Source organism: Mustelus asterias, chromosome 15 (assembly GCF_964213995.1).
Source record: "Mustelus asterias chromosome 15, sMusAst1.hap1.1, whole genome shotgun sequence".
NCBI classification, from domain to species: domain Eukaryota; kingdom Metazoa; phylum Chordata; class Chondrichthyes; order Carcharhiniformes; family Triakidae; genus Mustelus; species Mustelus asterias.
Genome location: NC_135815.1, coordinates 30,711,676 through 30,738,971, shown reverse-complemented (window position 1 = coordinate 30,738,971; position 27,296 = coordinate 30,711,676). Strand labels below are relative to the sequence as shown.

The 27,296-nt window shown below is 45.5% G+C and overlaps 1 protein-coding gene across 1 annotated transcript in view; it reads right to left on the bottom strand.

The window, feature by feature from the left end:
- Positions 1–17,896, bottom strand: part of LOC144504435 (uncharacterized) — a 92,371-nt gene extending 74,475 nt beyond the window's left edge. Inside the window, exon 1 of the mRNA XM_078229701.1 lies at positions 17,809–17,896. Coding sequence (XP_078085827.1) covers positions 17,809–17,836 — 28 coding nt within the window. The 5' untranslated portion in view covers positions 17,837–17,896. The remainder of the gene's footprint in view (positions 1–17,808) is intronic.
- Positions 17,897–27,296: the final 9,400 nt, after the last annotated feature.

The window sequence follows — 27,296 nt, the reverse complement described above, 5'->3', positions numbered from 1 at the left end:
TCAAACCCTGGAAATGGGCAGCACAGCCTTCTGAACTCACGCACTTGGCTGTGTCGCAGGGAACTGTCTCTATCCCCCTGACTATACTGTCCCCTACTACAACTACTTTCCTATTATCTCCCTCTGCTTTAATGGCTTCCTGTGCCATGGTGCTATGATCAGTTCATTCATCCAGCCTGCTTTCATCCAGATGGGTTGTAACAACAGCCTTGAACCTATTGGACAATTGCAAAGGCTTCTATCTTTCCGATCCCTATAGCTGCCTCACTCGCAGTCACATCCTCCTGTCCCTGACCATGAGTCAAATCAGATGATGCTATCCTGAGGCATGTGATTGCCTCCTGGAACAAAGTACTGAGATAATATTCTTTCACGGGATGTGGGCATCACTGGCAAAGCCAGCATTTGTTACCCATCCATAATTGCCCCTAAAGTGAGTGACTTGATAGATCATTTCAGAGGGTAGTTAAGAGTCAACCAACATTGCTGTGCTGTGAGTCACATGTAGACCAGACCAGATAAGGATGGCAGATTTCTTTTCTTAAAGGACATTCCCCCTCACTGACATGTTGCAGATCGAACGCCAGCTCAATGACTTGGACCAAAGTTCCTCCAGCCACAGACACTTACTGCAGATGTATTTGTCTTGGATCACACTGTTGTCCACAAGCACTCATATTCTGCAACCACCTGGTCTGCCATTTTAATAACGTTTAATTAATTAATTATTTTACTGATTAAATTTTAATTAATGCCCGTGCTCATATTCCTTTTTATTTCAATAAATGCTTACTTTCCCCGATTGAAATTCCCTAGTTAAAATAAATAGGAAACACTCACCGACTGATCTAATAAGTTTTACTACTGCCAGTAAACATTCTACAACTAATAAAACCTTACAATTACTAAAATGACCTGAATTTTGAAAGATAAATGAGAAAGATACTCGCCAGCAAATTAACTTCCTGCTTTCCTGTAAAGTATCACTTTAAATTTTCTCAGAACTCAGTCAGTTTGCTCTGCAGTCACAGATTGGACTACAGTGGATAGCTCTTTCAGGTTGCTGTTTGGCTCCGGATTCTCCTCTCTCCCACTCTTTTAGGTGCTGCTGTGTGTCTCCGGGTCCTCCTCTCTCCCACTTCTACCTCAATGAGAGTAATGATTCCACAGTGACTTCTGCAAGTGGTACCCCTCGGTTACAGCTTCACAAACTGTGGGTAGCGACCACCAGTGAGACGAGATTTTGGGGTTGCAAACTCCGAGGCAGTGATGGCGGCTGTGAAGCTTGAACTGAATGCTAACAGCCCCTCCACCACTCCTCCCCATCCTCAGGGGTTGTAACCATACCTTCCACCAGCATCTCCCATTAGGGTCACATGAAGCCTGAGGCATTCAAATGGGGTCACACTGAGGACAAGTTTGGCCCTAATTCAGATACAATTAATGGGACTTTTCTTTTATCGTATGTGGCTTTTAAGTTGGCTGAACAGCTGTCTATCACTCCCTTAACTAAGGACTTATCATTGGTAAATGTAAAGTTGCCGTGGTCCCACGGTGACCATAGGGTGCTCTCTCTTTTGAGGGGGAGAGCTGACTGGTGGCGGTTTAACCTGAGGATCACCACATCTCAGGTGAGGGGCAAGTTTGAGAAGGCAAGGCCTTCATGAATAACCTCAGCTGGTATGGGGAATTGAACCTGCACTGTTGACAACATTGTGAATCATGGAGCAGCTGTCCAGCTAACTGAGCCTCCTATTATTGATACAGGTCGATTGAAAGCTTTATGAATCACGATGGGATAAGGACATCAGAAAAGTGTACACTGCACACACTTGAATCACTGAATCAAAATATTTTACTTGTAATATGTTTTTCAATATCAACCATTTATTGTGCATAAAAGTTAAGGCCAGTTCTCCAAAAGGGAAATTAAAGTAACTAACAATTGTACAATTGTAAAAAATCTCCTGAAATCTCTTTGGAGAAGCCAGGCGAAACAGTCTAAGGTTTTATGTGAGAGGGCCATCCGCCACTTCAGTTAGCTGATCATATTCTGGTGGATCCATTTCCTGAAGTAACTTGTTCCAAGACTTATTCACTACCCATGTCCTCTTTACAACTCCCTTCTTCATCTTGTTGTCTGAAGAAATACCCAACAATGACTTTACTGCACTCCAGGAAACTCCATCGAGCCAACAAGTAACAGATGTAACCGAACATTTAACACCCAAGTTCCTTTCGAGACACTCTGTATAATTTTAAGTTTATTTATTAGTGTCACAAGTAGGCTTACATTAACATTGCAATGAAGTTACTGTGAAAATCCCCAAGTCGCCACACTCTGGTGCTTGTTCATGTACACTGAGGGAGAATTTAGCATGGTCAATGCACCTAACCAGCACATCTTTCGACCTGTAGGGGGGAACCGGAGCACCTAGAGGAAACCCACGCAGACACAGGGAGAACATGCAAACTCCGCAGAGACAGTGATCCAAGCCGGGAATCGAACCCGGGTACCTAGCGCTGTTGCGCTCATAGAGGTTCACAGCTTGGAAACAGGCCCTTCGGCCCAACTTGTCCATGCCACCCAGCTTTTACCACTAAGCTAGTCCCAATTGCCTGCGTTTGGCCCATATCCCTCTATACCCATTTTACCCCTTTTAAAAGACAAAATGGTACCCGCCTCTACTACTGCCTCTGGCAGCTTGTTCCAGACACTCACCACCCTCTGACTGATAAAATTGCCCATCTGGACCCTTTTGCATCTGTCCCCTCTCACCTTGAACCTATGCCCTCTAGTTTTAGACTCCCCTGCAGTGAGGCAGCAATGCTAACCACTGTGCTGTGAGCTTCGGCAAATCGGCTTTTAACGAAGATGCTAAAGCCTGTTGCTGAGTGATAATTTTTCTGAATTCATTTCAGAATACAACAACACTGTTTGCATGTTTCTGCCTTGTTCTAAAGACTGGCAAATGGGAGAAGATGCGGCTGCTGCAATGCCTCAATATCAATGGAAATTCCTTTATTTCGTGAAGGGGAAAAAAATGATAAGATAAAGCAACAGTGAAACAAGAGAGATAGCGGAAACAGATCATAGGCTACAGTCTGATGTCAGGAAAAACTTGATTGCAATCTGGAAAGACTGCGGTGATGAAATCTAATCTTAAATCAATTCATTTAGCACTACAATCAGTAAGAACAAAGCAATGCTCCCTTTCTTCATGTTTTCTTCAGCCTATTTTCACCGGTGTAAGGAGAAAAACAGCAAAGAATGTGTATCGTACAGGAAGTAAACCTTACCTCTTTGACAAAGCTTTTGGTCATCTGACCTAAAATCTCATTCTGTGGCTTGGTGTCACATTTTGTTTTCCAGCACTCTGCTACATCATTTTAGATTTTAATGCATTGAAGAAGCTATACAATAGAAGTTGTTGTTGAAGTTGCTTTGGCTGAGGGTACCATGAAAGCTCAGTTTCATCAGGCTACGCTGCTAAACAGAAAACCAACCATATATCACCCTTTGTTTTATTTCAACATTTGGCCCATATCCCTCTATACCCATTTTACCCATGTAACTGTCTAAATGCTTACATTCACCAACCCCGATCTCCCAGCAGGGAAGACACATTCAAAGGGAGTATGGCCGAAAGAACCAAGTCAAAGTAGCCCACTTGATTGGCACCCCATTCATGAACATTCACTCCCTCCACCACGGGCACACAGCAGCAGGAGTGTGTATCATCTACAAGATGCACTGCAGGAACAAGGTTCATTAGACAGCACCTTCCAAACCTATCTAGAAGGGCATGGGGCATCATATGCATGAGAACACCACCACCTGGAAGTTCCCCTCCAAGCCACACACCACCCTGACTTGGAAATATATCACTGTTCCTTCAGTGTGGCCGGGTCAAAATCCTGGAACACCCTCCCTAACGGCAAAGTGGGTGTACCTATACCACATGGACTACAACGATTCAAGAAGGCAGCTCACCACCACCTTCTCGAGGGCAATTAGGGCTGTGCAATGAATGCTGGCCTAGCCAGTGAAGCCCATATTCCGAATAAAAAAAAGGACCCTGTGCTGCGTCTTTCTTCCATCATTGCTCCCCTAGTGCATTGTGGGAATTGTAAAGCATAGCCTTAAAAACAGCAAATATTTTTGAAGTAAATGGCATTGAGTTAGAAAATTGCACCAGCTTTTGTGGCAGGGTCCCTGAAATACTGACCATCCATGCCTGATGCAGACAGCTGGGTGAAGCTGCCATTGGCATCACAAGAGGTGATTCCTGTCATCAAGAATCAGTAGGATGGAGACAGATCAGCATAATTAATGTGATCTGCAGGCAAGCATGAAACGATACAGCACTGGTGAGCCAAACAGGCAACAAAGCCTAAGCAACAATTGATGAACCCTGTCAAATTGTCTAAACTGAACTTTAAGGTCATGACTTGAGAGTAGGGCTCTTCAAAAAAAAAGTCGCAGAAATTTATATTGCCATATACAATTCAATGATTAGAATCATAGAATAGAATCATAGAACCCCTACAGTGCAGAAGGAGGCCATTCAGCCCATTGAGCCTGCGCTGACAACAATCCCACCCCGTAACCCCACGTATTTACCCTGCAAGTCCCCTGCACTAAGGAACAATTTAGCATGACCAATCAACTTAACCTACACATCTTAGGGGTGTGTGAGGAAATCAGAGGAGACCCACACAGACATAGGGGATGGAATTTTACCACCCCACCCTCCACAAGAATCGGAGCAGGTGAGGGACGGACAATGGAAGGTCCATTGACCTCGAGCAAAATTTTACGGTTTCGGGACGAGCAAGGCCGTAAATCCCACCCAGGGTGAACGTGCAAACTCCACACAGAATAGAAGAATAGAAACTCTACAGTGCAGAAAGAGGCCATCTGGCCCATCGAGTCTGCACCGACCACAATCCCACCCAGGCCCTACCCCCATATCCCTACATATTTACCCGCTAATCCCTCTAACCTACACATCTCAGGACACTAAGGGGCAATTTTAGAATGGCCAATCAACCTAACCCGCACATCTTTGGACTGTGGGAGGAAACCGGAGCACCCGGAGGAAACCCACGCAGACACGAGGAGAATGTGCAAACTCCACACAGACAGTGACCCGAGCCGAGAATCGAACCCGGGTCCCTGGAGCTGTGAAGCAGCAGTGCTAACCACTGTGCTACCGTGCTGCCCCCACAGACAGTGACCCGAGGCTGGAATTGAACCCGGGACACGGGCACTGTGAGGCAGCAGTGCTAACCACTGTGCCACCGTGTCGACAATTAGTTTTTTAAATTTGAATATGCATGTGATATAAATGTCACTCTTGCCAAACATTTGCAATCTCGGTTCAGAGATGAAAACTGGCCTCATGGGAGTGAACTGGCACCTGTAAAATGTTTCCCAATGAAAGAAGGGACCATTTCCAAAAATAACATTCGTGCTGACAGATTATTGCAGATTATTGTACGTCTAATGCCAAATAAACTCCTTCCTGCCAATCCTGATACTCCTTCTATGATGGCCTCCCACACTTGCACTGCTTCCTAGTTATTGTTTAGGATAGCAGGAGAGTTCTTTGTGGTGCTCTGGCCAATATTTATCCCTCAATCAGCATCACAAAAACAGATTGTCTGGTCATTATGATATTGCGGGGGTTTGTTGTGTATATATTGTCTGCTGCATTTCCTCCATTGCAAAAATAACGATACTTCGAAAGCACTTCATTGGCACTTGTGAGAAGTGCAATTCTTTATTTTTTTATATAAGTGGCTTGCTTCTCCATTGTCACAACATCTACTATGATCGACAACAGCACGGGTTGTCTCTGCAACTTTCCTTCTCTGCCTGCTCAGCAGCATGAGATCCTTGATTAGTGTTGCATATTTTATAACTTGGAGCTATGCAGAGATGACACGCCAGCTTATATGTGTATAACAGGAATTTATTCAGATACTTTAAAACATTTGCTTGGTTTCTCGTAGCACCAAATTTCCAATGTGTTAATACAAATGGTATCACCATTGTATTCACTCCATGACTATGCCATACTAAAAGCAAATTACTGCGGATGCTGGAATCTGAAACCAAAAGAGAAAATGCTGGAAAATCTCAGCAGGTCTGGCAGCATCTGTAAGGAGAGAAAAGAGCTGACGTTTCGAGTCTAGATGACCCTATGTCAAAGCTAAAAGGCAGAGGAAGGGGGAGATATTTATACTGCAGGGTGAGGGAATGAAAGATAGAAATCATAGAAACCCTACAGTGCAGAAAGAGGCCATTCGGCCCATCGAGTCTGCACCGACCACAATCCCCCCAGGCCCTACCCCCATATCCCTACATATTTTACCCACTAATCCCTCTAACCTATGCATCTCAGGCCACTAAGGGGCAATTTTCGCATGGCCAATCAACCTAACCTGCACATCTTTGGACTGTGGGAGGAAACTGGAGGAAACCCACGCAGACACGAGGAGAATGTGCAAACTCCACACAGACAGTGACCTATGAGTCATAGACACAGAAACCAGGAAAAAAGACAGTTAATGACTATGCCAGCTCTATTCCATTGCACCTCCACTGACAGTGTCTATGCCATCCAGGTTTGACTATGAGGAGGCACTGGTGTTGAGTAAATCAACTCTTCCTGATAATTGTACCTTGCTTCCTTCAATCCAACATCTCACTGATGGCCTTCGAAGATAAGTGAAAATATTCTATTTCCTGGAACTAGGTGTAGCAAGAGTCCTCTTTCCAGGCACTTCAAGGAAAGTCATTCCTCCCTTTCCCTTGGACCTGAAATTCCTCCCCATGATGTATCTGCTTGCCTGCGAGTCAACTGGACACTGGCTTCGAGTTGACCAAGCTGCTTCTTCTACCTGGTAGCCAGATACCTCTTTCAGCTTATTCTGCGGAGGCAGTTCACTGATGGTCTACAGATGAGGTCCAGGGGGTTAAAGTACTCTGGGACTCAAACTTCTGAGTCCCATTTCCCCATCCACCTGACCCCTTCCCCGCACCCCTCTACCCCAGCTTCTGTTTGCTGACTCGGTAAATTTTCGGAGGTTACCTTGACCCACACTCTGTCAGCAGGACTTTGGAAACACATTCATCTTTCTTTGTAAACCGTCGGCTTGTTAACTTAGCATTTCTGCGTAAATTGTAATTTAAAAAGATCTCAATGTGATTCTGCAATCAAATATTTGAAGTTGTCAATTGCTGACACAGGGCAAAGATCCGTGAAAAACGACTTCTGTACTGGACAAAGATTCAAAGTACTTATTTGTTTGAGAATATAGTCAAATTTAAAAATATTTTAAACATGCTTCTCACTTCCTCCCACTATGAAATAATCTTTCTCCCTCCTTTCGCTTCTGAAGTATCAGTTTGGGTCCGTGGCAGCACTTTGGGATCACAAAGTTAGCTGATAAAAATTTTAAAAAGATTTATCCAAAAATAAAATTATTAAATAGCTGTCTCAAGGCGAAATATGGCAATCACATTTGCGCACGTACACTGTCTGTTCACCATATTGCACTAGCTCCACCATAGGTGTCCAGGAGACGCTCCAGAAATATTAAAAATGCTCATATATTTATATAAGATTATACAACACTTGTTGTAGGATTCTATTGTGAAATTGGTCAGCCCCAGTGTCTGACTCACCGTGTGATAAACACTCGTGGTAATTTCTCAGGCTAACAGACAACAATGAACCAACCAACGGTGGCACTATTTGAAAGGGTTTATATATAAAGTTCATCCAAGTTTGGTCCCTGCTTTTAGGCTACTGGTTAACTTATGTGCACTTTCCACATTCCACAACTGTACATGTGACATCGCCTGATACATCTTTGCTGGTTCTGCAGAAGAATCATACAGACTCGAAACAATAACTCTTGCTTCTTGTTTTATACTCTTAAGGTATTGCTAGACAGAGGCATCTGGGTGTAAAGGTACACAGGTCACTGAAAGTGGCAATGCTGGTGGAGAAGGTAGTCAAGAAGGCATACGGCATGCTTGCCTTCATAGGCCGGGGCATTGAGTTTAAAAATTGGCAAGTTATGTTGCAGTTTTATAGCACCTTAGTTAGGCCGCACTTGGAATATAGTGTTCAATTCTGCTTGCCACACTACCAGAAAGATGTGGAGGCTTTGGAGAGGGTACAGAAAAGATTTACCAGGATGTTGCCTGGTATGGAGGGCATTAGCTATGAGGAAAGGTTGGAGAAACTTGGTTTGTTTTCACTGGAATGATGGAGGTTGAGGGGTGACCTGATAGAAGTCTACAAGATTATGAGGGGCATGGACAGAGTGGATAGTCAGAAGCTTTTTCCTAGGGTGGAAGAGTCAATTACTAGGGGGCATAGGTTTGAAGTGCGAGCGGCAAGGTTTAAAGGAGGTGTACGAGGCAGGTTTTTTTACACAGAGGGTGGTGGGTGCCTGGAACTCACTGCCGGGGGAGGTAGTGGAAGCAGATACAATAGTGAGTTTTAAGGGGTGTCTGGACAAATACATGAATAGGATGGGAATAGAGGGATATGGTCCCCGGAAAGGTAGGGGGTTTTAGTTCAGTTGGGCAGCATGGTTGGTGCAGGCTCAGAGGGCCGAAGAGCCTGTTCCTGTGCTGTAATTTTCTTTGTTCTTTGTTCTTTGTTCTGCTCGATATGCCAGATCTGCTTGGTTCTTCCAGCATTTTCGGTCTTTATTTTCAATTTCCAGTGTAGGGTTTGCTCTCTTCTTAGAATAGATGCAGGCACAACTGGTCTGAAGTAGGACCTCTTTTATTGATTAACATGACAGAAATGAAAGAGACTGATTTACTGGAGCGAGAGAGAAAGAAGAGAGAGAGCAGCTAGAGAGAGAGTGCCCAGAAATCTGGTCCCGATACAGATTTGAATTTGAACTCGTACAGGATTCAATACAATTGAATACACAGGTAATTATTACTTACAGTATATGAGCTCTTATCTGTGTTATGAAATTTCTGGGCACACATAGTCTGTAACTTTCAAAAACAATTCGCAACTGTGACCATAAAAGCTTATTTAAGAAAAGGACCATTTCTGCTAACATCGCATTTTCAAATGTAGTCAATTTCTAAGTTCATCCCAGAATTCCCAACTGAGTTTTAAAATGTGGCCAAGTTAGCTTTAAAGTTTAGCATAATTAGTTACATAGGCAGAAATACCTTAAAATGAAGTCTTTTAACTAAAGAAAACCATACAAAGGATCCCATATCCAGCCTCTGCAGTATTTCACCTTTAAATTTTTGCCGGGGTTGGACTGACTTTGTCTACCTCCAAAACAGATTTATTTCAGAAGCATGTTCAACTGGAGCTGCCTCAGGGCTGGAGGATGAATGGGAGATAGGAAAGGACAGCAGCAGCTGGGCATCTTGCATGATGCCATGCCCACAATAGGGCTTCTGGAAGTAGTTTACGAGCCTCAGTCTTATTGAGCAGCAGTGTGTGAGGCATCTTTGCTTCACCAAGGAGGTATTGCCATCCAGTTATGCCAACAGCTGCAGCCACCACTTTAGCCTCAAGGTAGAACAAGGCTGTGGCCCTTCACCTTTCTTCGATGGGTTCCTTCCAGACTGGAGTCAGCGGCATCAGTGACAGCTCCCAGCTTGCTGTGTATTACTGTGTATTCAACAGGTCATTGAGGTTCGCCCCTTATGGATAAACACTTTTTAAGTTCATTTGTGGGACATGGGTGTCGCTGGCTGGCCAATATTTATTGCCCGTCCCTAGTTGCCTGAGGACAGTTGAGAGTCAACCACATTGCTGTGGCTCTGGAGTCACATGTAGGCCAGACCAGGTAAGGACAGCAAAGTTGCTTCCCTAAAGGACATTAGTGAACCAGATGGGTTTTTCCAACAATCGACAATGGTTTCATGGTCATCAGTAGATTCTTAATTCCAGATATTTTTCATTGATTTCAAATTCCACAACTGCCATGGTGGGATTCGAACCTGGGTCCCCAGAACATTAGCTGAATTTCTAGATTAATAGTCTAGCGATAATTCCGCGAGACCATCCCTCCCCTTAACATGCATATGTACATCACTTGTGTAATAAATAAGAATTACTTTTGTACAATCCACATCTTGTCCGTTCATTTACCCAGTCAATACTCCCTCAAAGTGTATCTCTGCCATTACTCCTACAAAGTGTATCCCTGTGGCTGCAGCTTGCTAGGTGGCAAACTGCTGAATTTGCATTGTGGACATGTCAGATAGACTTGGCATGCAACCTCAAACAGCTCTGGGCCCTGAGATCTGGCAGCAAACTGTGGAACCTCGGTGTAGCCAGAGACAATCTGGCTGTGTGGCAGTAACAATGGCACTGGCCAAATGGGTGGCAGAGGAACAGGCATGCCATCATCCTGAAAGAGGACAGAAAGCTAAGCAAATAGGGGCAGCACAGTGGCACAGCAGTTAGCGTTGCTGCCTCAAAGCACCTGGGATCTGGGTTCGATTCTTGACTTGGGTCACTGTCTGTGCGGAGTTTGCACGTTCTCCCTGTGTCTGGGTGGGTTTCCACTGGGTACTCCGGTTTCCTCCCATAGTCCAAAGATGTGTAGGTTAGGTTGATTGGCCATGGTAAGTTTTCTCTTAGTGTCAGGAGGACTAGCTAGAGTAAATGCGAGAGGTTTCGGGGATAGGGCCTGGGTGGGATTGTTGTCGGTGCAGGCTCGATGGGCCAAATGGCCTCCATCTGCACTGTAAGGTTTCTATGATTCTATTCTATGAAAGCGCCACTCTCTATTGAGACTGTGCCTGAGCACACATACAGTGCTGCAGGAGATCAGATTGTCCCGGAAGGGGCTCTGGACACCTCTGTCACCCGGTAGCACCAACAACCAAGCCGACGGCCATCTGAGCTCCCATTAGCAGCCGCGAGAGCTGTCTGCAGAGGCTCCTATGGGCACCGCCATCATGTTCGTGGAGCTGACCACTCACCCCATGTAGGACAGAACTGACTTTATGTTCTATAAGTAATCTTGACACCCTTGTGAAATCTCCTCTGCCATTGCCACTCATGACAGCCATGACACTCCCCCTACCTGTGAAGGTTGGTATACCCTCTTACAGCGGGTAAAGGATGGGCAGCTGGGCTTGCCCCCTTTCTGTCATCACTTCTTGCTGAAGATTGTGCACAGTCTTCTCTTGCGCGAAATGGTGTCCCGGTGATAACTTTATGAGTCGCTGAGAAAAGTCATGTGCGTCATGAGGGAAATGATGTTTGCAATAGTGTGAGATTAGGTGACGCAATGAGTCTGAGTAGGAGGAAGGTGAGATGGAGTGCGATGAGCTGATTGTCGGGGAATGAAGAGGAGGGGAGGCAGGTGGTTCAGCTGTCAGGAGATCAGGTTACGAGGTGACCTAATTGAGATTTCCAAATTGATGAGAAATTTTGATAAAATATAGAGAAAAACTACTCCCTCTGGCGAGCGGGCCAATAATCCGCGATCATAGTTATAAAATTAATGGCAGAAGATCGTGAGGAGAGATGAAGCGAGATGTTTTCACTTTGAGAATCGCTGGGAACTGGAACACTCTCCCTGAAATGGTGATGGAAGCTGGTTCAATAAAAGGTTTTAAAAAAGAATTGGACAAGTGCTTGAGGATAGGGAACTTGCAGGGTTATGGGGATAAAGTGGGAGTGTGGGGCTTAAGCACGATCTCTCTTTCGAAAGGTAAGCACAGTCACTATACGTCAAATGACCTCCGATTGTGCTGTATGTTTGTGTGATTCTATGACACTAATTGTAGAAAGTAATCTTAAAGCTGGGTGGCACGGTGGCACAGTGGTTCGCACTGTTGCCTCACAGCGACTCGGTTCAATTCCGGTCTCGAGTGACTATCTGTATGGAGTTTGCACATTCTCCCTGTGTCGGCATGGATTTCCTCTGTCAGCTCCGGTTTCCTCCTACGGTCCAAAGATGTGCGGCTTAGGTTGATTGGCCATGCTGAATTGTCCCTTAGTGTCAGGGGGATTAGCAGGGTAAATATGCGGGGTTATGGGGATAGGGCCTGGATGTTGTTGGTGGAGGCTCGATGGGCCGAATGGCCTCCTTCTACACTATAGATTCCATGATTCTTCAATGATACGTATTTCTCATATCATTTCTGTGGCCATTGCCTGACCTGAAGTAAACATCTTCCCTAAGTCGGTTCCTGCGCTGACATTGTCTCCTTGGTTGGAAGAGGTATATAAGACCCTGGTCAGACCACACTTGGAGTACTGTGCTCAGTTCTGGTCGCCTCATTACAGGAAGGATGTGGAAGCCATAGAAAGGGTGCAGAGGAGATTTACAAGGATGTTGCCTGGGTTGGGGGGCATGCCTTATGAGGATAGGTTGAGTGAGCTCGGCCTTTTCTCCTTGGAGAGACGAAGGATGAGGGGTGACCTGATAGAGGTGTATAAGATGTTGAGAGGTATTGATCGAGTGGATAGTCAGAGGTTTTTTCCCAGGGCTGAAATGTTTGCCACAAGAGGACACAGGTTTAAGGTGCTGGGGAGTAGGTACAGAGGAGATGTCAGGGGTAAGGTTTTCACTCAGAGGGTGGTGGGTGCGTGGAATGGGCTGCCAGCCACGATGGTGGAGGCGGATTCGATAGGGTCTTTTAAGAGACTTTTAGATAAGTACATGGAACTTAGTAAGATAGAGGGTTATAGGTAAGCCTAGTAATCGCTCAGGTACGGACATGTTCGGCACAACTTTGTGGGCTGAAGAGCCTGTATTGTGCTGTAGTTTTTTTTCTATGTTTCTAAACATACTCACCTTAGCCTGTTTAGACCAGCTTGATAGGAATCTCTAGATTCGTAGTTCAAATCTGTATCGAGGTCAGGGGGTTTTATTCCAGTATGTAATCAGAGATCAGCGGACAGTGTAAGAGAGCCGAGTTAACATCAGTAAATATACTTATTAACTCGGGTGGTTCAGCAACCTTGTCACTGTAATTATGTGCATGTTGATTCAGATACCCTGTACTCTGTGACACAGGAACTCCCCCAAGCGAACCTTCCAGTGGCCATTAGTACTCATTGTTTAAATAAACCTTCTTAAAAACAACACGGCTGGGTATAAATGAAGCAAAGCCAATGTGCAAGTTGATTATTGTAATGGTTTACGTCAGTTAAATTCCATAAATGTGCCCTAACGAATCACTGGAATGCATAACCTTGCCACTATGAAAAAATTAGCAAGCATTTTGAAAACAATTTTGTAAATCATAGTAATTACGTTTGTTCTGATGTCCGCTACTTGTAAACGAATTGCCTTTGTAGAGTTCAATGTGGCTGGATGATGGATAGTTTTGATGATAGCTTTGTTCCTTATTCCAACATGGCGGTTCGGTGATTATAATTTCTTTATTTACCTCTTTTAAATTATTTTATTTTTGTTGCCACTGAGAGTGAGTTGTGATATTTTTTAAAGTTTGCTAGTTTGAACAGCATTTTTTTTCCAATGTAGCATCAAAAACAGGGTTCACTTTGTGCAGCACTGAATTAAATTGAATTTGATTTGACTTATTATTGTCACATGTATTGGAATGCAGTGAAAAGTATTGTTTCTTACGTGCTATACAGACAAAACATACCGTTCATAGAATAAACAGGGGAGAAAGAAAGGAGAGGGTGCAGAATATAGTGTTACAGTTATAGCTAGGGTGTAGAGAAAGATTAGCTTAATATGTGGTAGGTCCATTCAAAAGTCATAGAGTACATAGGGGAGAAGGAAAGGAGAGGGTGCAGAATATAGTGTTGCAGTTACTGATAGGGTGTAGAGAAAGAGCAGAAAAGACCATTATTTGAAAGTTTAAAAGAGTTAGAGTACAGTTTTAAGAGCATTGGACGAGAGTAAAAAAAGGGAATTAAAGGGCATGCTGGGGACAGCTCGCAAGAAGTTGTTGCGATCCAGCGCCATCTTGAATCTTTGTATTGACTTTATTGGCTGAACAGCATTGACTGTATATATAGCACCCATGAATTATCCTTTGTGTGTTTTTGAAGTGGACATTGTTTGGCTGTTATGTTCTGAAATGATCTTGGATGTGATAGTATTACTACACATTTACCATTATGTATTCATACAGCTAGTAATGTAGTAATTACTACTCGTCTCCATTTCCCATGTACAATCTTAGCTGTGAAGAGAATTTCACATTATAGCTAAAACTCCAAAAACACTCAACTGTGAGGGGTTAAGGAGTGACGGGTGGCATGTGGGGCAAGGCGTGAATAAAGTTAGTCAGAATGGTTGTTTTCCCCAAGTCTAAAATCTCTGATTCATGCAATATTGATTCACATTTATAATCTGTTTAAATACACCTACCAACGACTAGATATGATGCCTAGGCTTGAAAGTTTGAAACTATTTTCTGAAATTGGTCTTCGATGCAAAATGGACAATACACTATTGTCAGTCCTCTTCACACCCTCACACTGACCTCCTTTTCCATTGGTTTCAATTCGTCTCATCTAATTCAGTCCGATCATAGCTGATGCCTTCCTCAACTTCATTCACCTATTTTTGTTTCTTATTCCTTGATACAAATACTTACCCAAAATCAATTGATCTCTTCGAGAATGACCTCCAGATTCCATGACCCTTTTGTGTGGAAAAGTGCTGCCTGATTTCACACCTGAACGGTTTTGTTTTAATTTTTAGATCATTTCCACTTATTCTGGATACTATTTCAGAGAAAATAGTTGCTCCATAACAAAAACAGAAAATGCTGGGGAAACTCAGCAGGTCTGACAGCATCTGTGGAGAGAATAGAGAATAGTTCCTCTGTATCTGTCCTGTGGAAGCCCTTTATTATTTCAAAGACTTCAATTAAATCATCTTTCAAATTCTAAACTCAAGAATTTTTTTTTATTCATTTGTGAGACGTGGGCATTGCTTTGCTGCCCAGCATTTATTACCCATCCCTAGTTGGCCAGAAGGCAGTTGAGAGTCAACCACGTTGCTGTGGCTCTGGAGTCACATGTAGGCCAGACCAGGTAAGGATGGCAGATTTCCCTCCCTAAAGGACATTAGTGCACCAGATGGGTTTTTCCGACAATGGTTTCATGGTCATCAGTAGATTCATTTTTCCAGATTTTTTTTATTGAATTCAAACTCCCACCATCTGCCGTGGCAGGATTTGAATCCGGGTCCCCAAATGTTAGCTGAGTTTCTGGATAAATCGTCCAGCGATAATACCAGTTGGCCATCGCTTCCCCTATTGGCACTGAAAATGAAGTAATAGTTGGTACCTTAGAACTGGTAAACAATTAATAATATTTAAAAGACCAAATGGTACTGTTGAGAAGGATTTAACATCCTTACATGAATAGAAAAGATAATGGGCAGGATTTTCCGTCCGTTTACACGAGTGAGAACTTCTGGGCCCACCAAAGGGCCCCTGGCAGTGGGACAGGTGAACTATGCAAAATGCCGTAGACATGGGTGTAATTTTTCTTTCCTTCTGGACATAAAACAAGTGGAGGAGAATTGAATGTATGTTGCACAATCCTATTGATTTCTGCTTTTCGATGTTTAGAGAAAAACCCATTTACTAGGTTGATGCTAAAAACAGAGAAATAGACCCCCCAAAGTTTCCCTGGCAACAATAAAGCTCCTCAGAATTTTCCAGAATTTAATCTACCACAAAGCATCCCAAAATGACAACTTGGTTATATTAAAAAAATCCTCCAGAATCAACTGTGTACAATAAGCAGTTTATTGAAGTGAAAGTTGTTGTGCCAATGCATTCCACTACAGAGCTTGAATAGTACTTTGTAAGCTTTGCACTTAGCAATTTGACTGAGAAACAATGGTAAGGAGAGAGTTATTTAAGTATCATTTACCGAACAGCAGAGAATTGATCCATGAAAGCTACAAACAAAAGTGCCTGCATCGATTAGATAATATTTATTCTATGGGTTGTGAGTACTTTAAACATATTCTTGCTGTTGGCTATGCTGCAAAGACACATTACTCAATGGCCATGGCATGTTTGGAAAGTGAACCTGGATTATTGTTGCCCATTGTCGTGGGGGATGTCTGCTGACCTCAGCTTTTTTAGAATTCTTTGCTTTTGTGCCGACTTTACCTCAAGACTTGGTGCCTGACACAGAATTCTTTACACAATCTGAGAAGTGTAAGGTGCTAATAGATTTGACGTTACCATCATGTGTTCTACATTGTCCAGAGCTACTTCTATTTAGCTTGTTGAAAGAAGACACGCTGGAACTGTGATAGACCAAAAGTTGAATGGTGACATTCAGCCTTTATTGTGTAGGTACCAGCTTCAGAACAGCAACGACAGGCACTACAAGTTACATTGCTCATTCCACACTCAACGAAAGTAAAACTTCACACATCTAACATTTGCCGTTAGTTTTTATTGACCAACTTTAGAAATGTAGGCCCCAATTTCATAGAATCACAGAATCCCTACAGCGCAGAAGGAGACCATTCAGCCCATTGAGTCTGCACCGACTCTCCGACAGAACAACCTACACAGGCCCTATCTCCATAACCCCACGTATTTACCCTGCTAACCTACAGACCTTGGGACACTAAGGGGCAATTTAGCATGGCCAATCCACCTAACCTGCACATCTTTAGAGTTTGGGAGGAAACTGGAGCACTCAGAGGAAACCCACGCAGACACTGGGAGAATGTGCAAACTTCACACAGTCACCCAAGGCTGGAATCTAACCGGGTCCCAGGTGATATGAGGCAGCAGTGCTAACCACTGTGCCACCGGTACGCTGGAATTTCCTTGAGAAATTCAATGGAACCAATGAGAAAAAGGCAGGAACCTGGCCATACTTGACTTTTGCCAACGCTGGGAATTCCTGGTTGGGTTTATAAAGAAGTGAAACAAATCGATCGCCACTAACAAGGTTAAGGAGTTCCTCATTCTTCAACTCAGAAGCGGTCCAGTTGTCAAGGTGGAGGCCAGCATTACAAGCCACAGGAGGCATTACAGCATGCAGGTTGGGGAAAATGACCCTTTTTGGAGAGGTGGGGATGCAGGGGGTGGGAGAGGGGGGACCGGAAATGACAAGATGCACCAACCCTGAAGAAAAATAACATTTGTTTTTGAAATATCTGAACTAGCTTCTCTAACGGTGTGTGGGCAATGGATTCCCTGTCACACTGGGGCAGGTCAAAGGGGGCATCTGTTGTAGTGTGCTTGCATAAATGAGGTGTTTTCTTACTGATCTCCCAAACCCAGCAGTGTTAGCACTGGCAGGCAGAGTTGTGGCAAACTGCCCAAATCACAACCCATTGGGCCTGATTTTACCAAAAGTTTCACGCCCGTTTTCGGGCACGAAATCGTGTAAAGTTGGGCGTCGGGCCTAAAACGCAGTCCAGACCCGACCCAAGGCTAATCGCGCCTTTACCAACAGCTGATCTGGGCGCCGATCCGGCGCGTGCCCGAATCGGCCAGCGGGCCGATTTAAATGCATTTGCACGCATTTAAATCGGCAAACTGTAGCCCGCACCCAACTTACCCAAGGATTCCCACTTTACGAGGCTCCGATCCGATCGGCGCCCGCGCATTTACCGTATTGCTGGATTCAAGTCCGATAGGGCTTCACCTCAGCAACTGAACCGCTAAATCGCCCCGAACAACCTTCGCGGACCGCCCCCACGAACCACCCCGGCAACCCACACCCCACCCCTGATCGGACCACCCTGGGACGCAGGCCCCGCCATCAACCCCCCCCCCACCCCGGGATCAGACCCCCCGGGCCCCCGACCTACCTTGATCGCTGGTGTCTGTTGAAAGCATCTTGCGATCCTGGATCCTGGCCTTGCTCCGGGGCTCCTGATGGGTAGGATGACGTCTCTTCACTGCGGGGGGGGGGGGGGGGGGGGGGGGAGTGGGGGTGTGACGTCTCTTCCCTGAGGGGGGGGGGCGGTGATGTTATGTCTCTTCCCTGGGGGGGGGGGGGGCAGAGACGTCACATCCCCCCCCCACCCCCCCCCCCCCCCCCCAGGGAGAGACGTCACTTCCCACCCCCCTACCCCACCCCCCACCCCTTCCAACCCCCCACCCCACACCCACACCCCACACCCACCACCCCCCACCACCCCCCCCCAAGCCCCTCCTCAGGGAAGAAACGTCACACCCCCCCCATCCCCCCCCACCAGGGAAGAGACGTCACATCCCCACCCCCCCACCCCGCCCCCCCACCACCCCCACCCCACCCACCCACCCACCCCCACCCCCCAACCCCACCCACCCCCCACCCCACCAGGGAAAGTCAAAGGCAGCGCAGACAGCAGTGCTGTCAGCACTGCCTTTGACTTTCGTGCTCGGGCGCTGAGTGCTGTCGGCTTTGAACTGCGCATGTGCAGTTTGATGCTTTGACAGATGCAAATGCGCTAGGCCCGCCCACTGGACCCCACACCGAAAAAAGGCGTATGGGGGCGTTGGAGCATGGCTGCCGGGCGCGGGTCTGATTTACGACCGCACCCGGCACTTCGAGCCGATTTGGTAAAATCGGCCCCATTGTTTTTGGATCCACAAAGGCTAAGGATTTGCTTCAACTTTTCAAATCTAGAAAGGACAGTTCAGTGTTGGATTCATGTATTTATCCTATTGATGTGAAGCCTTAAACATTCAGCACCTTCTTGTAGGTCAGGCTAGAGGATTTTATAAATTTATTTTATTAGTGTCACAAGTAGGCTTACATTAACACTGCAATGAAGTTATTGTGAAAATCCCCTAGTCGCCACACTCTGGTGCCTGTTCGGGTATTTTGAGGGAGAATTTAACATGGCCAATACACCTAACCAGCACATCTCTCGGACTGTGGGAGGAAACTGGAGTGCCTCGAGGAAACCCACGCAGATACGGGGCGAACGTGCAGACTCCACACAGACAGTGACCCCAGCTGGGAATCGAACCTGGGTCCCTGGTGCTGTGAGGCAGCAGTGCTAACCACTGTGCCACCCCCATTTTCACTGTAACTTCATCGCAGTGTTAATGTAAGCCTACTTGTGACACTAATAAACAAACTTTCAACTTTAAATGCCAACAACAGAACCATGCAACCTTACAGCACAGAAGAAGGTCATTTGTTTCATTGTACCTGTGCTGGAATTTGAATGAGTATTCATTCAGTCCCCTCTTCTCCTCTCATTCCCCATAGCCCTGCAATGATTCAGGCATGCACTGAATTATCTTTTGAAAAGTTACAATTGAATCTGCTTCACCACCCTTTCAGAGAGAGTGGGCTCCAGATTACAATGACTGAATGCTTAAAGAAATTTCTCCTCATCTCCCCTCCAGGTCTTTTGACAATTATCTTTAATATGTACCCCTTGGCTAACGACCCACCTGCCAGTGGAAACAGTTGATACTCATTAAAATTTATTGAAACCCTTCTTCATTTTGAACACCTTTGACCTTTTTTTGCCCTGAAGGAGAACAATACCAGCTTCTCTAATCACTCCAAATAACAGAAGCCCCTCATCGCTGGTCTTGTTCTGACAAATCTGCTGTGTATTCTCTGCAAGGCCCTGACATCCTTCATATAGTATAGTGTTTGGAATTTAGCACAATTCCCTGGGTCAGGTCTCAGGGTAAAGGTTTAACATAATTACAAAATACTGCCTAGCCAGCAGACAGATCAAGTTAATTTTCATTCACATATAATGAGAAAAAAATAAGCTTTAAGTTTATTTATTAGTGTCACAAGAAGGCTTATGGTAACATTGCAAATGGAGTTACTGTGAAAATTCCATAGTTGCCACACACTGTTCGGGTGCACTGAGGGAGAATTTAGCATGGTCAATGCACCTAACCAGCACGTCTTTCGGACTGTGGGAGGGAAGCTGAGTACCCGGAGGAAACCCACGCAGAGAACCTGTATTCTCCGCACAGACAGTGACCCAAGTCGTGAATCGAACCCCGGTCCCTGGCGCTGTGAGGGAGGGGTGCTAACCATTGTGCCATATTTCAAATATAGGAGAAATCTTTGTTATTTGCTGAGAGATTGAAGTCATCAAAGCAAGCAAAGATTCTGACAGGACAATGATTTTTGATAATATCAGAAAGCTGTAATTGTTTAACTGGAAAGCAAGGGGCAAGATACATGTGTACGTTGACAATCCACTGTTTGTCCTTAATAAAAATGTTTGAATAGGTGTGCCAGTGGCATGAATTTCATTGAGATGTTGACCAAGAATTTAAAGACAGCTTGTTACTTCAAAATTTGAAACCAAAAATTTGTAACCTACAGCTGGGTAAACATTGCAGTCATGTTGACATACTCCACATAATCTTTAAATTGCAGTGTTCATTCAAAGGACTAAGCCGCGTCGCTTTTTGTCTGATGGCATCATTGCAGATAGTGCTTGTGTGTGTGAGGGCTGGAATGCAACTGCACCCAAAGCTTTGGGCACAGTCAAAAAACAACATAAAGGTAAATGTGCCTGATAAAGCATTAGTTCTCTTACTGGTTATGCACAATGGAATGTACTGGAGACACCAACTTGTCTCCAATCCTCCTGGTCGGAATCTTATGAAGGCGGCTGGGGTCTCGGGCTGTCAGCTGCAGAGTCGGTAAGAGCCCAGCGTGGCCCGTTTTCATGAAGGCCTGCCACATCATGTGCCAATCAAGGACATGAAAGACCGGAAGTGGGCATTCCCCAGGAATGAAGGACCTGGAGGCAGGCAGTTCTATTGAACAGCAGCTCCACTGGGGAGGCGGTGGCTGCTTCAGGTACAACACCTGCCTGAGGCTGAAGGTCATTGCTGGACCGTGAGCTGGAGATGAATGATGGCGGTTGGGATGATGCTGGTAGTAGTGGTAGGGGAAGGGGTGTGTGGATGTTGGGGGATGGCGATTATGGGGAGTTGTGGGAGTGGGAGGTCAGCAGCAATGCCTTTCAGATGTGCCTCCACCCCCGCTCCCCCCTCAACCCGCCCCCTCCCCCCCCCCACCCCCCCCCCACTCCACCTTCCTGATGTTAGTTTTCTTGATCAGGTAGAGGACCTTTGAGTTGGGTAGCACCCAAGTGACCCAGCAAAGATTTACTTGTCGTGCTCCTGGGTTAGTGGTGGTGAAATGAGGGCCTTAAGAAGACATTACTAGGGGCGGCACAGTGGCACAGTGTTTAGCACTGCTATCTCACAGTTCCAGGGACTGAGGTTAGATTCCCGGCTTGGGTCACTGTCTGTGCAGAGACTGCACGTTCTCCCCGTGTGTGTGTGGGTTTCCTCCGGGTGCTCCGGTTTCCTCCCACAGTCTGAAAGATGTGCTGGTTAGGGTGCATTGACCCGAACAGGCGCCGGACTGTGGTAACTAGGAGAATTTCACTGTAACTTCATTGCAGTGTTAATGTAAGCCTACTTGTGACTAATAAATACATATTAACTGCACATTTATGGACCTCAGTTGGTGGCAGGTTGGGAAAGTTGCCCATGATAGTGAATCACCTCAATAACTCCAGAGAGTGAATCACTCCAATCACCCCAGAGAGTGAATCATTCCAATCACCCCAGAGAGTGAATCAGCCCGATAACCCAGAGAGTGAATCAGCCCGATAACCCCAGACAGTGAATCACCCCAATCACCCCAGGCAGTGAATCACTCCAATCACCCCAGAGAATGTATCACCCCAATCACCCCAGGCAGTGAATCACTCCATTCACCCCAGGCAGTGAATCACTCCAATCATAGAATCATAGAAACCCTACAGGGCAGAAGGAGGCCATTCGGCCCATCGAGTCTGCACCGACCACAATCCCACCCAGGCCCTACCCCCACATATTTTACCCGCTAATCCCTCTAACCTATGCATCCCAGGACTCTAAGGGGCAATTTTTTTAACCTGGCCAATCAACCTAACCTGCACATCTTTGGATTGTGGGAGGAAACCGGAGCACTCGGAGGAAACCCACGCAGACACGAGGAGAACGTGCAAACTCCACACAGACAGTGACCCGAGCCGGGAATCGAACCCGGGACCCTGGAGCTGTGAAGCAGCAGTGCTAACCACTGTGCTACCGTGCCGCTCCAGAGAGTGAATTACTCCAATCACCCCAGACAGTGAATTACTCCAATCACCCCAGAGAGTGAATCACTCCAATCACCCCAGACAGTGAATCACTCCAATCACCCCAGAGAGTGAATCAGGCGCCAGAGTGCGGTGACTAGAGGATTTTCACATTAATTTCATTGCAGTGTTAATGTGGGCAAAGTATTGGAAAGGATTATAAGAGATAGGATTTATAATCACCTGGAAAGGAATAATTTGATTAGGGATAGTCAGCACGGTTTTGTGAAGGGTAGGTTGTGCCTCACAAACCTTATTGAGTTCTTTGAGAAGGTGACCAAAGAGGTGGATGAGGGTAAAGCGGTTGATGTGGTGTATATGGATTTCAGCAAAGCGTTTGATAAGGTTCCCCATGGTAAGCTTTTGCAGAAAATAGGGACACATGGGATTGAGGGTGATTTAGCGGTTTGGATCAGGAATTGGCTAGCTGGAAGAAAACAGAGGGTGATGGTTGATGGGAAATATTCATCCTGGAGTTCAGTTACTAGTGGTGTACCGCAAGGATCTGTTTTAGGGCCACTGCTGTTTGTCATTTTTATTAATGACCTGGATGAGGGCGTAGAAGGATGGGTTAGTAAATTTGCGGATGACACTAAAGTCGGTGGAGTTGTAGACAGTGCGGAGGGAAGTGGCAGGTTACAGAGGGACATAGATAAGCTGCAGAGCTGGGCTGAGAGGTGGCAAATGGAGCTTAATGCGGAAAAGTGTGAGGTGATTCACTTTGGAAAGAGTAACAGGAATACAGAGTACTGGGCTAATGGTAAGATACTTGGTAGTGTGGATGAGCAGAGGGATCTGGGTGTCCATGTGCATAGATCCCTGAAAGTTGGCACCCAGGTTGATAGGGTTGTTAAGAAGGCGTATGGTGTGTTAGCTTTTATTGGTAGAGGGACTGAGTTTCGGAGCCAGGAGGTCATGTTGCAACTGTACAAAACTCTGGTGCGGCCGCACTTGGAGTATTGAGTACAGTTCTGGTCGCCGCATTATAGGAAGGATGTGGAAGTGTTGGAAAGGGTGCAGAGGAGATTTACCAGGATGTTGCCTGGTATGGTGGGAAAATCGTATGAGGAAAGGCTGAGGGGCTTGAGGTTGTTTTCTTTAGAGAGAAGAAGGCTAAGAGGTGACTTAATAGAGGCATATAAGATGATCAGAGGATTAGATAGGGTGGATAGTGAGAGCCTTTTTCCTCGGATGGTGATGGCTAACACTAGGGGACATAGCTTTAAATTGAAGGGTGATAGATATAGGACAGATGTTAGAGGTAGGTTCTTTACTCAGAGAGTAGTAAGGGCGTGGAATGCCCTGCCTGCAGCAGTAGTAGACTCGTCAACATTAAGAGCATTCAAATGGTTATTGGATAAACATATGGATGATATTGGAATAGTGTAGGTTAGATGGGCTTTAGATTGGTTTCACCGGTCGGCGCAACATCGAGGGCCGAAGGGCCTGTGCTGCGCTGTAATATTCTATGTTCTATGTTCTAATGTAAGCCTACTTGTGACACTAATGAATAAACTTTAATACTTTGAGAGAGAACTAGAAAGGACGCTAAGTTTAAGATGTGAATTCCAGGGCTTCGGGCTTAGGATCTGAAGGCATGGCAGCCAATGGTGAAGAGATTGAATTGTCAGATTGTGCAGTAGCCCAGAATTGAACATAGAACATAGAACATTACAGCACAGTACAGGCCCTTCGGCCCTCGATGTTGCGCCGACCAGTGAAACCAATCTAAAGCCCCTCTAATCTACACTATTCCAATATCATCCATATGTTTATCCAATAATCATTTGAATGCTCTTAATGTTGACGAGTCCACTACTGCTGCAGACAGGGCATTCCACGCCCTTACTACTCTCTGAGTAAAGAACCTACCTCTGGCATCTGTCCTATATCTGTCACCCCTCAATTTAAAGCTATGTCCCCTCGTGTTAGCTATCACCATCCGAGGAAAAAGGCTCTCACTATCCACCCTATCTAATCCTCTGATCATCTTGTATGCCTCCATTAAGTCACCTCTTAACCACCTTCTCTCTAACGAAAACAACCTCAAGTCCCTCAGCCTTTCCTCATACGATCTTCCCACCATACCAGGCAACATCCTGGTAAATCTCCTTTGAAGGAGTGCAGAGATCTTGGCCAGTTGCATGGCTAGAAGAGGTTACAGAGATAGGGTGGGGAGAAGCCAAGGAAGGATTTGAAAATAGAATTTGGATTAAAAAACAGGCAACAGATGCATCTGTTTTCTTGTAATGTGTGTCATTTTTAGTTTCATTGCTCTTTCACAGCTGAACAAGGAATAGGGAAAACCTCAGTTTTCTTTTTTTTCCCGATTACATTGACAGACTTGTGTGAGCTTTGTGCGGAAGACTTGTTGCAGCGGAAATGGCTATTTTGAGAAAAGGTTGTCCACTTAATTGTGAAAGTGTTGTGTTCTTGGAGCAGTCATGCGCATTTCAAGAGCATGAGAGCCAGCATTAAGTAGCCAGATGTAAGGAGAGTAATAAAGAATGTCATTTAACCTCAGCGAGCAGGAAATAGCTGATGTAAGGAGGATGGGTGTTAAATCTCAAGGAAACAGCCCAGGCACCGTGTCATTGTTGATTAATGAAACTATTGTTACAGGCCGATTCTTCAGGTCACAGGGTGATCACGCTGTCTACTAAAAGGAGGCATCTCATTGTAGTGCATCCTTTCAGTAAAACATAGACAATCGGTAATGGAAACAAAGTGGTACTTCGTGCTAAATTCCAACAGACAAGGCAATGTTAACATGGCACCTGATCACATTACATTGCTATTCTACTCGTTACAAAAAAGCAGCAATACTCCTTGTCCCACAAGAGGCATTTTCTCAGCCTCACCGTCCGTACTGAGAGGACACATCAAAAAACAATTTAAAAAAGCAAACCGCTTGGTTTTCACATGGCATCCAAAGCAATGTTAAACAGCTCTCGAACATCCTGTCAACCATGTGAGGAAATACTGTAAGACATTAAAATAAATGCTATCTTTGATTATTTTTTTGATAGTGTACAAACATTCTCCGTCCTGCCCGTGGTGGGTTTTATGTGGCAGGGACAGAAAATCCAACAGTGGCAAAGAATCGGTGTAAAAATAGTTTGCAATTCTCCCGTTAAGAATGGGTCAGTTATCCTGCTGACTCGTGGTGCGAATGCCATTTATATTCGTTATCTCAGGAACGCTGATTAAATTAACTTATTGCTGGAATCACGTGCCGCCTTCCAATCTTACGTCACGCCAGCGGGAAATCACATCGCTCTGATTCACGTTTGTGAAAAGGTGGGTGTGCACACATCGGACCTCTCTTTGCTCGCGACTTTGAGGTGAGTGCAACACAAGTAGACTACCTTCCATGGTGATATTTAAGTTTACTTATTTGTCACAAGTGGACTTACATTAACACTGCAATGAAGTTACTGTGAAAATCCCCAAGTCACCACACTCCGGCACCTGTTCGGGTGCACTGAGGGAGAATTAAGCATGGCCTTGGAACCTAACCAGCACGCCTTTTGAACTATGGGTGGAAACCGGAGCACCCAGAGGAAACACATGCAGACATGGGGAGAACTCCACACAGACAGTGACCCAAGCCGGGAATTGAACCCGGGTCCCTGGCGCTGTGAGGCAGCAGTGCTAACCACTGTGCCACCGTGCCGCCCCCCCTTGTGCCGGTGTTGGTTGCAATGGCAGTGGAACACCACACTGCTGTGGCTGGAGGGTTGCTCTCCTCCCAGTGATTGGTCCATGGTCGCAAGGACACCACTGTGTAGTGGTATTCAGGCAGGGTGCAACTTTCAGATACTGACCACTATTCCGGCTGGGGGAAGGTGTGGGGTAGCCTGCTCCAGGTGAGTGCCCATCATTGTCTGGAAGAGGGACTGTACTGTGCAGTACTGCTCATCAGGGCTGAGTGGTCAGAAATGATCATATCGATGGGGAAAGAGGTTTGGAAGTGGGGAGTGCTATAGCGGGAAAAGGTAAACACATCGGCAGCAGGGGTGAGGCAACGAGGAAGTGAAGCTTTCCTGGTGGGGAGGTGAACCTGTGTAGGTGACACTGCTCCAGACACAGCCTCCAGATAAGGAGGGAAGAGACCACATGGGCACTTCAGTAATGATGGGCTTAGGTGAGAGGGTAGGAATGTCCACTGCAACAACTCAGGGATGCAGTATCATTGGAGGAGGCTGAGGGAGGGAGCTGTACCTTCATATTGTAATGTTCCAGATAAATATTGGTACAAGTACAGTCAACAAGGGAGTGTTGAAACTTGTTTTAGAGTCATAGAGGTTTACAGCAAGGAAACAGGCCCTTCGGCCCAACTTGTCCATGCTGCCCTTTTTTTTAAAAACCCTAAGCTAATCCCAATTGCCCACATTTGGCCCATTTCCCTCTAAACTCGACGTACCCATGTAACTATCTAAATACTTTTTAAAAGACAAAATTGTACCCACCTCTACTACTACCTCTGGCAGCTTGTTCCAGACACTCACCATCCTCTGTGTGAAAAAATTGCCCCTCTGGGAGATTTGTATCTCTTCCCTCTCACCTTAAACCTCTAGTTTTAGACTCTCCTACCTTTGGGAAAAGATATCTAGCTGATCTGTGCCCCTCATTATTTTATGGACCTCTATAAGATCACCCCTCAGCCTCCTACGCTCCAGAGAAAAAAGTCCCAGTCTATCCAGCCTCTCCTTATAACTCAATCCATCAAGTCCCTGGTAAATCTTTTCTGCACTCTTTCTAGTTTAATAATATCCTTTCTATAATAGGGTGACAAGAATTGCACACATTATTCCAAGTGTGGCCTTACCAATGTCTTGTACAACTTCAACAAGACGTCCCAAACTCCTGTATTCAATGTTCTATTTTGAAACAGTAAGACACGATTAACCATCTTGTAATGGAGTTATTGCTCAGTTTTAATTCAAAAGTAGAAGCGATTCTGTATGGGAGCGGTCAGTGATTGTGTCAGAGAAGAGCACTGCTCGGCAAAGGGACCCTTTCTGAGGGCACTCTCCAACTTGATGTGGAGATGCCAGCATTGGACTGGGGTGGGCACAGTAAGAAGTCTAACACACCAGGTTAAAGTCCAACAGGTTTATTTGGAATCACGAGTTTTCGGGGCAGTGCAAATAAACCTGTTGGACTTTAACTTGGTGTTG